The sequence below is a fragment of the Camelina sativa genome, chromosome 9 (genome assembly GCF_000633955.1).
Source record: "Camelina sativa cultivar DH55 chromosome 9, Cs, whole genome shotgun sequence".
Classification (NCBI taxonomy): domain Eukaryota; kingdom Viridiplantae; phylum Streptophyta; class Magnoliopsida; order Brassicales; family Brassicaceae; genus Camelina; species Camelina sativa.
Window position 1 is genome coordinate 427,866 of NC_025693.1, and position 13,185 is coordinate 441,050.

Consider the following 13,185-nt stretch of genomic DNA (forward strand, 5'->3'; position numbering starts at 1 on the left):
GGAGGTGGTGGGAAGGATCACTCGTTCAAGAGCTAAGGAGATGGCCAAGGAAGCTCATGCACTCATAGTTGACGGGTCATTCAACCTACCAAGGATCCAAGTCTTCAACATATCCAACCTGAAGACTTCACCCGGTAATGAGGACTAGGTAACTTAGGTGTGAAGTTTGTACTCTTTTTCCCATAGCTGAGTTTTGTCCCAATGGGTTTTTTCAGCATGGTTTTTAATGAGGCAAATGGATCACTACGTCGAGTTATCTAGAAATCATTACCAAAGGGGGAAAAATGTACTTCTGTACTAGTTCAGCTAGGCCTGGGCATAAAAACCGTACCCGAATACCCAACCCGGAACCCGACCCGAAAAACCGCGTTCGGGTTGGGTTCAGGTTTGCCTATAAAACCCTATTGGATTCTATTTTCTAATACCCGTGGGTNGTTCAGCCGACTTCTGTACTACTACAGGTCCCCTAGACGTTTTGCTGTTTTTTTTCTTATTTCCTTAAAACGTCTTGTTGTTTTGGTTTTGTACTTCTTGTTGTTTGGAGTGTCGAGCCCTAGGGTGTTTAAAACCCAAAGNCCCAATAAATTCGAACATATAAACATGTTTATAATATTTATCATTAATATAATGCAATTACCCTAAAGTTATGATTATAATTTTGAATATTTCATTTAGTTTTATACCTAAATATCAAAAATAATCAAAATATCTAAAATATATTGTCACATAAGTCAAACTTTAACTAAATTTATTTAAATTTAATTAATTTTAATTATATTTTTTCGGGTACCCGGTAGTTCGGGTACTAATTGGGTTCTGAAAATTGTAACCCAAACCGACCCGAACCCGGTACTACCCGAACCGAACCGAACCCAAACATAGTAAAATACCCGAATGGGTTCTATTTTCCATTACCCATTAACCCGAACCCGAACGGGTAATACCCGAACCCAAACGGGTAACCCGAATGCCCAGCCCTAAGTTCAGCCGACTTCTGTACTACTACAGGTCCCCTAGACGTTTTGCTGTTTTTTTTCTTATTTCCTTAAAACGTCTTGTTGTTTTGGTTTTGTACTTCTTGTTGTTTGGAGTGTCGAGCCCTAGGGTGTTTAAAACCCAAAGCTACGCCTCTTTTGTTCTTTAGCGAAGAAGTATGTTGTAAACACGTTTTGTGAACTTTCTTCTCTCAATTCGAATTCTCGAATGCGTTCTTGATTTCTGGGTTTCTATACACTGCGTGATTCAGAAACTCTTCACTTGTTACAATCCATATCACCACCTAAATAATCTATTTCCATCTAATCATTGTTCTATCATCCGATCATCACCATATCCATCTATCTTCACGATCTTGCATCATCATCTCCACCGTATTTGCCACTTCCACACCATCACCATCGAGTCTCATCATCATTCATCAGTCTACAGCCTTCATCAGAGTTTCTATCCTAGGAAAATTCTATCAATTCTTCTTTGCTAACTTGGAGGCTCCTTATCCATGACTTTATCGAAAGCATTGATTTACTATTCCCTTCATCGACCAAACCATCGCATCTTTTTATTTATTTAGAAAATAGTGTCATTATTGCAGGCACATTCTGTCACACTAAACAATAGTATAAGCACCGTATTATTGCAATGTACTAATAAATTGAGACTAGTTCTTTCTGATTATTTATAAAAGATCAGAAGAGAACGAAATCGGACAAAATCACTTTTATTGTCTTCAATGATCATGCGCACATAATAGAAAATAAAGTTCGGGTGATACGTGGGTGATCCTAATCCTAGACAACATATATGAAAAATCATAACATACTATCTATTTAAATAGTTACATAAACTTTAGTTCAACTAAAATAGATTTCTTTTTGGGGAAAATGTATAAAGTGGTAAGGAATAATAGAGGTTCGTAACTTCATATAATTGAAGCTTACGATTTAATTTATTGTGTTTGGTTACACAAAGGATCCGACTTTATAGATATTACAAAAACAGTTATCTTTTAAAAAAAGCTCAACAGAAAGCGATATTCTTCAACAAATCGATCTTACTTAAAATATTTAATACGTAACAAAAAAATTCGATACAGCGTTCTGGACCATATAGACAACACAATAATTCCGAGTTGAATTCACATTATTGATGCACGTTCATATATTATCGAAAAATTAAATTATACTAATAAAAATGGATGCACGTACATTAGAGTTAATATGAAGACCCGAATCTCTAGTTAGGTGACCCACGCAACCGAATGTATCTAAATGGGACCTGAACCGACCGACCCGTTTGGTCCCTACCCATGCTTCATCCTTATTGCCTTCACGTGATGCTCCATAACCCGAGCTTCATGCACCCCATCCGCCGGAGATCAAACCTCCGGCCACCTAAGCTTGTCTCCTTTCTGATTCTGTCTCAACTCTCTTATGTTTGCCACGTGGACACTTTGCTCCTTTCTTCTCTCCTTCTTCGCCACGACTTCATCTAAGTTATCCCCAATATACCCTTTACATTTCCTCTATATTAAGCCTAGCGATATGGGTAGTTTTGTAGTTTAATGCTAGACAATACTAATATTACGTGAGCTGTGCTGTCTGACTGTGAACACTACACGACAAAAATCTACATTACTTGAAGTTTCCGAGTCACGAGGCTCACTTGTTCTTATTCTTCTTCTTGTATATATATAAAGCCCCACGAGTAGTTTGTATCTCTTTCAAAACACAAACAAGATCTTCTCTTTCTGATCCTTCTATCTATCTATCTATCTATCTATCTATCTATCTACAAAACTTTCTAAAGTCACGAGTCAATTCAGCAAGGTTATTACGTTTCGAGGCAAACACAAAGGTTACGTACAAGGAAATTATACTAAAGACATGGGAGCTTGCGGTTCACGTGAATCTGGGAGAACGGAGACGGCGAAGCTGATATTACCAGACGGAACGTTACAAGAGTTCTCAACGCCGGTGAAAGTATGGCAGATTCTTCAAAAGAATCCTACGAGCTTCGTTTGTAACTCAGACGATATGGACTTCGACGACGCCGTTTTAGCGGTTGCTGGTAGCGAGGATCTTCGACCAGGAGAGTTATACTTTGTCTTACCCTTGACATGGCTTAATCATCCGTTAAGAGCTGAAGAAATGGCAGCTTTAGCGGTTAAAGCTAGCTCCGCGCTTGCTAAAAACGGTGGAGGCGGTTCGAGTTATAACGGTGAAGATGTTGTTGGTGAGTGTAGAGTAAAGAGAGTAAAGAGAAATAGCTGCGGCGGAAGAGGATGTGGTGGTGGTGGTAAAGGGAGGAGGAAGTTTACGGTTGAGTTGAGTTCCATAGCTGAGTAGCTAGGGAGGGGGTAAATTTGGTTAGTTAAATGTGTAAAAATTTGTAATTATAAACTTTGACCTTTTCTTCTTTTTACCTTAAAGAGATATAAAGTTGATTTCGCTATTTAATCCACAACTACATAGAAATAGCCAAATTTGAGATACTGACTTCACGTGGATGAAGTGTTCAAAAGCAACTAACTAAATTACACAGTTGCATAGTCAAATACTCAAATTGCATTCTCTATGGCTTATCTTGGTCAACACCGCGTTATGAACTGTTTTGCATTGTTTACGTTTTAGCCCTCAATTCTCAAATCGTTTTAATCACACTTTAGATGAAAACGTTGCCGTTCTTAAAAACCAAAATCAGATATACCATTAAAACCATTATTCCTGTTGGTGCGGACAAAAAATATAAATACAAGATTTAATGTCATTGTTTCATCATTCAGCATACTCGATACAAAATTATTTATTTATAAATATATTCGATTTTTTGTAGTTCTTAATGTAATAGGTACATCCAAACTTTAAATTTAAACTGCATCCAAAACATTTTGAATGCAACTCATTTCTTATCTAATTGCTACATCTGAATCGATCTCTTTAATATACATGAACAAACATTATATGGAGGAGAAAAAAACACCCATCAACTTCTAACTGTAGTCTTAATGGGCTGGCCTAGCCACTGAACTATTAAAAATGTAAAATTGTATATACAAAGAGTCTAATGTTTGTTAAACAAATTAGTTAAAGATTTCCCGACCACAAATATATCTTTTTTTTTTTTTTCAGTTTAGCATAACATATCCATTAGGATCCGTGCTAGAATACGGGTTGAAATTCATATGATTGTTTTTAATATAATTTATATGATTGTTTTTTAAAATCTTTTTAGATAAAATATTATACGACCCATGCTAGAGCACGGATTGAAATTCCTTCCATTGTCATTTTTATTTTTTTTGTGTGTTTCGGTATGAATGTGAGCAATGAATTATGGTGAAAGAAGATTTGCATGATTTATATTGAAAGTTTGGAAGATTCTCATTAAGATTTTATTTTCAATTGCAGAATAAGATCTCAGAAATCACGGAAGTATGATAAATTGCCAAAATTTTATTCATTTTTTATGATTCACAGTATATTTTTATTCTCTTTAATAAGTTGGTTAACAATGAGGTCTAGCAATAAAATCTAGTGCTCTAGCAATAAAAATCTTCTGAAAATAAATTTCGGTTGCATCCACTATTTATCTTGTAACCAATTATTCTATAAATTTGGAATATTCTCTTTAAGATTTTCGGAAATAATTAAGGTTATACCCACTATTTAACTTGTGATCAATATCTATTTATTAATTTGTAACCTATTTGTAACCAACTTATTAAAATTATATAGTCTACAAATCAATGTTGTTTACTTCCGTTTTATTATAAAGAGGATTTATGAACCCAAAACGACGTCGTGGTTATGGCCTTTTATTTAGTTGATTTTTTAAAATTAGCACTAAGATTAAGAAAAATAATAAATGTTGTATTATTATTAATTACTTTTGTTTTATATTCCTTTTAATATGCATTTACTTATATTTTTCTTTCACTTGTCATTCAAATGCATGCATATATTTAATTATTTATTATAAAAGTAAAAACATTAATTAGTTGTTTAGTTTTAAGAAAAAAATGCATTAAATGCATTAAATACAATAAATCTTTTGTTATACAAGAAAAAATCCTACAACATCATCCTTTTTTTTTGGGCTAAACAACATCATCCTTTATGATACAATCAAAAGTATAAAGAGATGAGAGTTAGAAATAATCTTCAACACTTAAAAGACACTTAAACACTTCTGTGACATATGGACAGCAGCGTATTTGTCATTGGATGCTATATGGTCATAACTTTTATATAGATTTTTTAACTATCTAGCTAAATTAAATTATAAATATAATAAATTTATGAAGTCTAAATTATGATTATGAATATTAATATGATAAAGTTATCTAACTAAATTAAAAATAGGGGTAAAACCTAGATGGTCTAATTAAGTCTCTCTCATCTGCAGCATCACATCATCAACAGTCTCTAAAAAAAAGGTTTGATCACGATCAGTCCGTCAAAAACATGAATTCCTATGACGATTACACCGGTATGATCACTATCTATCTCTTCCACAAAATATTGTGTCGAGGTTGTGTGTTTCTTGGTAAACTGTATAGATCTAGATATTTTTGCTGGGATTTGAATTGAATTTGTGATTAGTCTGATTTAGTCGGTTTTGAGTTTCATCATATCGATTTTGTAATAAGTAAACAAGCGGATATAATCAATGTCATACAAAATTAATGGATATACCAAGTTCATCTGATCGATTTTAATAGTAACATGATCATACGATCTGATGTTTGTTTTGTTTTGGCAAAAAATTGGCAGGGGCTAAGACATGCGTCTTCTGGGACATTGAGGATTGTCCGCTCCCTGATGGTCTCAATGCTGTTGATGCTACGAACAACATTCGAAACGCCCTCAAGTCTGCGTGTTTTAAGGGTGAGGTGTCAATCATTGCTTTTGGTGATATAAAGAAGTACCTTGTTGGTCTAAAATCAAACAAAGAAATCAAGTTCAATCAGATCCCTCAAGGAGATTTACGTGCGAGACGTGGAGCTATTTGTGATAGCTTACTTTCCTGGGTTATGAATAATGATCGGACAAATTTGATGATAATCATTGGAGATATTACAGAGAACATTTCATTGCGCATGTTTCTTCATGGTCTGGTTGAGAAGGGTTTCAATCTTCTCATCTCACAGTCTCCTTCAAACAGGTCAATACCCATGCACCATTCTGTGTTTACCGAGTGGCTTTGGCCTGACCTAGGTCTTGGAAAAGATCATATCTACAAAAGGGGAGACCCAGTACAACGAATGTCACCGAAGATTATCGACTATGCATCTTTCGTATGTTAATATTTTATATCATCTCTTCCATATATATATATATATATATTGGTTTAGTAAATGTGTAAAAGTTTATAATGAGAAACTTTGACTTTTTTTATTTACACATACTGTATAAAGTTGATTTGTCTATTTAACAAGTAACAACTACATAAAAATGGCCAAATTTGAGAGTCTGACTTCACGTGGATGAAGTGTTTAAAAGCTACAAAACTTAAAAAATACGCAAATTGCATTTTCTATGGCTTTTCTTTTGTCAACACTGCATAATGAATTGTTTTGCTATGTTTATGTTTTGCCTTCAAATAGTTAAATATCAGTTGTTCAAATGACACCATTTTACGGTTTTTGCCAAAAAAAAAGCAGATACTAATAAAACGAATATTTCGATTACAAAAAAAAAAATTAAATGTAGTTGGTACATCCAAAGTCCAAGCTTTAACTTTTCAACTGCATGACAGACATTTTGAATTCAACTTTTTTTCTTATCTGAACCGACCTCTTTAATAGGAAAAATGTCAATTAAATCATGAACTTACACAAAAACGTCAATTAAATTCTGAACTTTTCTTAAGGCCATTTAAATCATCTAATTGCGTTGCCAAATCTAATTAAACATCACATTTTATTTTAAACACCGAAATCGCGTAAAATTGGGTAACAGAGCAATTAACCTCCGTTTAACACCCGTTAACGTCTGTTAGAGCAACCCGTTATAATAAAAAAAAGAACTCGAAATCTCCAAATTATTTCGATCTCTAACACTAATTTCACAAACCCAAATCATTTCACAAAACCCTGTTTTCGATTCGATGCCGAAAGTAAAAAACAAGGGTGTGATTTCGTTTGTTGGAGAAAGAGTTAAAGATCCACCGCGAGACAAATCAAATAGTCTAATTATGTATGAAGCTCCAGAGGTTGAGGTAATCAGAGGAGTTGGAGCTGTAGAGGTTGTGGTTAGAGAAGGATTTGGTGCTTCGGACGCTGAGGTCGAAGGAGTCGGAGCTATAGAGGTTGAGGTCAGAGAAGGATTTGGTGCTTCGGAGGCTGAGGTCGAAGGAGTCGGAGCTGTAGAGGTTGAGGTAATCGAAGGAGTTGGAGCTTCGGAGGCTGAGGTCGAAAGAGTTGGAGCTGTAGAGGTTGAGGTCAGAGAAGGATTTGGTGCTCAAGAAGTTGTATCAGAGGCTGTTGTTGCCGGAGATAATGGTCAAGCTAAAAAACGGCATCGCAAACGGAAAAAAGAAGCGGTGAAGAGGAGGCTATTGAGCCTGAAGTGGAGCATGAAGTGGAGCACGACAGTGAAGATGACTGTGTGGTGTATGATGATGACGACTTCGATGATGTTGATGATGGAGCTGGTGGTGAAGATAATGAAATGCAAGGTGGTGAAGATAACGAAATGCAGGGTATGGAAGAAGATGTTAACGCAAATATTGCAGACAACTTCTCAGAGGCTGTTAGAGGAATAGAAGATGGTTCTGATTCTGACAGCGGTGATGATATATGGGATGATGACAAAATTCCAGATCCTTTGTCATCTCATGACGAAGAAGAGGTCCAAGACAAAGAAGATGGAGGTCTTAGAGATGTTGACGATCCAGAGGGTTTGTTAGCAATGGAGAAAACGTACAACTCTCCTGAAGAATTCAAGCTTGCATTGTTGATGTATTCATTGAAGAAAAGGTACGATATTAAACTCTATAGGTCTCAAGCTTTGATAGTTGGTGCGAAGTGTTGTTATGTGGATGATGATGGTTTGAGATGTCCTTGGAGAGTTTATTGTTCATATGAGAAGAGGAAGCATAAGATGTAGATAAAAGTATATGTCAGTGAGCATATATGTGTGAGGTCAGGCTATTCGAAGATGTTGAATCGGTCTACAATTGCTTTTTTGTTTGAGGAAAGGCTGAGATTGAATCCAAAGATTACTAAATACGAGATGGCTGCTGAGATACAAAGAGAGTATAAGTTGGAGGTGACTCTAGACCAATGTGCAAAGGCAAAGACTAAAGTTATGAAAGCAAAAAGAGCTAGTCATGAATCCCAGTTTGCGCTTATATGGGATTATCAAGCAGAGGTTTTGCAGCAAAACAAAGAGTCCGAATTTGAGATTGAGACAATCCCAGGGCCAGTAGTTGGAAGCAAGCAGAGGTTCTTTAGGTTATATATTTGTTTTAAATCACAGAAAGAATCTTGGAAAGAAACATGTAGACCTATCATAGGATTGGATGGAGTATTCCTAAAGTGGGATATAAAAGGTCATGTTCTAGCTGCTGTTGTTAGAGATGGAGATAATAGGATTCTTCCTCTTGCTTGGGCAGTTGTAGAAATAGAAAATGATGATAATTGGGATTGGTTTGTGAGACATCTTGCTGTAAGTTTGGGTCTTCATACAATGAGGAATATCGCCCTCATTTCAGATAAACAATCGGTGAGTCTACTAAGAGTATATTTAAAGTGTTATGTATACTATACAATCTGTGATAGGTCTAAAAAATGTTACTTTTTCAGGGCTTGGTCAAAGCTATCCATAGCATTCTGCCACATGCTGAGCATCAACAGTGTGCTAAACACATAATGGAGAATTGGAAAAAGACAGTCACGATCAACAACTACAACGGCTTTTTTTGGAAAATAGCACGCAGCTACACCACATGAGAGTTTAATGATCGTATGGCAGAACTAAAGGCTTACAATCCTCAAGCTTACGCATCCCTGCAGCTTACTAATCCAATTACCTGGAGCAGAGCTTTCTTTAGGATTGATACTCTATGCAATGACAACCTCAACAATCTGAGTGAGTCTTTTAATATAACTATAAGATAGGAAAGGAAAAAGCCTTTATTGGATATGCTAGAGGACATAAAGAGGCAATGCATGGTCAGAAATGCAAAGCGCTTTGTCATAGCTGACCGGATGAAGACACGGTTCACAAAGAGAGCTAATGCGGAGATTGAAAAAATGATAGCTGGGGCAGCAGCTTGCAGAGATATATGGCCAGACACAACATTCATGAGGTATATCAGAATGGTGTTGGCTATAGTGTTGATATGAATGAGAGAACTTGTGGTTGCAGGAAGTGGCAAATGGTTGGAATCCCTTGTGTTCATGCTGCATGTGTGATAATAGGAAAGAGAGAAAAGGTGGAGGATTATGTTAATGCTTGTTACACAAGGATAAGGTGGAGAGAGACATACATGTCCAAGGGATGCAATTGTGGCCTAGATTGAATAGGCTGGCTGTATTTCCACCACCATGGAGAAGAGAGAACCCATGAAGGCCGTCTAACTATGCTAGGAGGAAAAGAAGAAATGAATCTTCATCTTCGTCAAATAAGATGTCACTGGAAAAGAGAGTCATGACATGCTCTAACTGCTTCCAACAAGGGCACAACAAGCATGACTGCAAAAATCCTACTGTTGTTGCTAGTGTACCAAAGAGACTAAGAGGTCGATCAAGGAAAAACCAAGAACCACAAGCTCACCAAGGATCCCAAGGACCAGCTGTTGGGTCACAAGCTCAGCAAGGATCCCAAGGACCAGCGGTTGGGTCACAAGCTCAGCAAGGATCCCAAGGACCAGCGATTGGGTCACAAGCTCAACAAGGATCCCAAGGACCAGCAGTTGGGTCACAAGCTCAACAAGGATCCCAAGGATCAGCTGTTGGGTCACAAGGACAAGATGAGCAAGGACTTGGTCGATTTTCATCATGGTTTGAGTGTTCCTCCTAGAATACCTTTATGAATGAATCGTTACTTTGTTTGGTTTGAGTGTTCATGAATGCTTTGTTGTTGTGTGGACCAAATGTTTTTCATTAGGTTTGTTTGTTTTTTGTCTTCTTTAGTTCAGTGTGTTGAACGTGGATCAATATTATGGTTCAGCTAGTTGTGTGGACCAAATGTTTTTCATTATGAATGATTTTTGTTTTCTACCTCTCTTTTGTTTTGCGTTTAACTCATAACCAAACCAAATTTTTTCATTACCAAAGACACAACAAAGACACAACAAAGATACAACCGATGATCCAACACCAAAGACAGAACACAAAGACACTAGTAATCAAGAACAAATGTTCCTTTTGAGGTTTTACACATTAGAATTACAATTACAATGACAATTATAGTAACACAAAGGCATACCAAGCACAATATCATCAATTTCCATTTCTTAAGTTCTCTTTTGCTCCACATTGCATCTTCCTTCAATTCTTCAATCCGAGTCTTTAACCCATCAATTTCTACAGCAACCTCAGATCTTGCATTGCTTATCTCATTGTTAATTATGGAGATTTTTGGTAATGCTTCTACAACCTCTTCGTACACACCTTCTTCCACCCACTTAAACAAATGCTCCTACAATCGTAAATTGATAAACTATTATCAACAAATCTAGAAAACACATATTCATAACAAAATTAGTTACTTACATCTCCTCTGGTTGGACATTGAAAGTAAGGTCTTCCTGGGTTTTGCTTCGTACATGATGTGTAGATGGCAGCATCTAAGCCGCAATGACACTTTGACGGAAAACCATGGCAACCCCGTCCTCTGTTCTCACAACTTGATAGTCCAAAATTGCAACTCATATCTGAAAATAGTGAAGAAGAGAAGGTGAAGAGAAGGTGAAGAGAAGATGATGCAAAATCGATTTAGGGATTGTCCAATTTGAATTTGGGGATTGGGTTTTGCGTTTGAATAAGATGAACAAAACGACGTCGTTTTATCCTTACGGGTTGCTCTAACAGACGTTCAGGGTTTAATTAGATGATTTAAATGGCCTTAGGGAAAGTTCAGGGTTTAATTGGCGTTTTTGTGTAAGTTCATGATATAATTGACATTTTCCCCCCTCTTTAATAGACATTTTGAATTCAACTGCATAAAAGACATTTTGAATTCAATAGAATCCTCAATCCTATTAGTTTTGTTTTGGCAAAAAATATGGCAGTGGCTAAGACATGCGTCTTATGGGATATTGAGGATTGTCCGCTCCCTGATGGTCTCAATGCTGTTGATGCTACGAACAACATTCGAAACGCCCTCAAGTCTACGTGTTTTAAGGGTGAAGTGTCAATCATTGCTTTTGGGGATATAAAGAAGTACCTTGTTGGTCTAAAATCAAATAAAGAAATCAAGTTCAATCAGATCTCTCAAGGAGATTTACGTGCGAGACGTGGAGCTATTTGTGATAGCTTACTTTCCTGGGTTATGAATAATGATCGGACAAATTTGATGATAATCATTGGAGATATTACAGAGAACATTTCATTGCGCATGTTTCTTCATGGTCTGGTTGAGAAGGGTTTCAATCTTCTCATCTCACAGTCTCCTTCAAACAGGTCAATAATCTTCAACACTTAAAAGACACTTAAACACTTCTGTGACATATGGACAGCAGCGTATTTGTCATTGGATGCTATATGGTCATAACTTTTATATAGATTTTTTAACTATCTAGCTAAATTAAATTATAAATATAATAAATTTATGAAGTCTAAATTATGATTATGAATATTAATATGATAAAGTTATCTAACTAAATTAAAAATAGGGGTAAAACCTAGATGGTCTAATTAAGTCTCTCTCATCTGCAGCATCACATCATCAACAGTCTCTAAAAAAAAGGTTTGATCACGATCAGTCCGTCAAAAACATGAATTCCTATGACGATTACACCGGTATGATCACTATCTATCTCTTCCACAAAATATTGTGTCGAGGTTGTGTGTTTCTTGGTAAACTGTATAGATCTAGATATTTTTGCTGGGATTTGAATTGAATTTGTGATTAGTCTGATTTAGTCGGTTTTGAGTTTCATCATATCGATTTTGTAATAAGTAAACAAGCGGATATAATCAATGTCATACAAAATTAATGGATATACCAAGTTCATCTGATCGATTTTAATAGTAACATGATCATACGATCTGATGTTTGTTTTGTTTTGGCAAAAAATTGGCAGGGGCTAAGACATGCGTCTTCTGGGACATTGAGGATTGTCCGCTCCCTGATGGTCTCAATGCTGTTGATGCTACGAACAACATTCGAAACGCCCTCAAGTCTGCGTGTTTTAAGGGTGAGGTGTCAATCATTGCTTTTGGTGATATAAAGAAGTACCTTGTTGGTCTAAAATCAAACAAAGAAATCAAGTTCAATCAGATCCCTCAAGGAGATTTACGTGCGAGACGTGGAGCTATTTGTGATAGCTTAAATATTGTAAATTAGTTTAATTTTTTTTATTAAGTAAACTAGGATGTTGGGCCGTGCGTTACCGCACGGGAAAGTGAAAACTTGAAATGACTAACATTGTTAATTTCACATTTCGAGTGAAAATTTTATGATAATTTTTTAACTATAATATAAAGTCATAAATAATGACTAAGATGAATTAACCAAATTAGTTAAATAAAATATTTGTTGTATATATAAAAATAAAAAATCGATTCAGTGACAATAAGAGAATAATGTTAATGATATAAAAATCTAGGCTTATTGAATCATACTCTAATAATCAATTTTGAAAGATATTCACATAAAAATAAAATTTAACTCATTGTTCTATTGAAATTTATAAAAAAATAATAAGAGAATCAATGAGAAAGAGCTCATAGCTGCAACTGCAACCGCAACCAACCAAATTGATTAAAAAGATAAAGGGTGAATTACTCAAATGTTACTCATTTTAGGTAATATTACCAGAATCTACAAAAAACTTTTTTATTACTAGAATGTTTCGGGTATTTTCAGAATACCCAGCGTGGCCCTTTTTTTATGTTACCGGAAAAAACGTTATTACAAAAATGCCATTGCCACGTCAGACGCCACGTCAGAAATCGCTGACGTGTACCATAACTCAGCCGTAACGCGACACAGAGTATGTTGCGGCTGAATTATA

The 13,185-nt window shown here is 35.9% G+C and overlaps 3 protein-coding genes across 3 annotated transcripts; 2 read left to right on the forward strand and 1 right to left on the reverse strand.

Annotated features, from left to right (window-relative positions):
- LOC104710067 lies at positions 2,694–3,488 on the forward strand. The gene has a single exon (XM_010426601.2). It carries the CDS (start codon positions 2,883–2,885, stop codon positions 3,342–3,344), a length of 462 nt encoding a protein of 153 aa, XP_010424903.1. The 5' UTR covers positions 2,694–2,882; the 3' UTR covers positions 3,345–3,488.
- LOC104710068 lies at positions 5,357–6,371 on the forward strand. Its single transcript, XM_010426603.2, has 2 exons — positions 5,357–5,487; positions 5,772–6,371. Exons 1-2 carry the CDS (start codon positions 5,463–5,465, stop codon positions 6,302–6,304), a joined length of 558 nt encoding a protein of 185 aa, XP_010424905.1. The 5' UTR covers positions 5,357–5,462; the 3' UTR covers positions 6,305–6,371.
- Positions 10,347–10,879, reverse strand: LOC109126325 (uncharacterized protein At1g43920, Chloroplastic-like). Its single transcript, XM_019229823.1, has 2 exons — positions 10,721–10,879; positions 10,347–10,646 (listed from the first exon to the last, which is right to left on the reverse strand). Exons 1-2 carry the CDS (start codon positions 10,877–10,879, stop codon positions 10,347–10,349), a joined length of 459 nt encoding a protein of 152 aa, XP_019085368.1.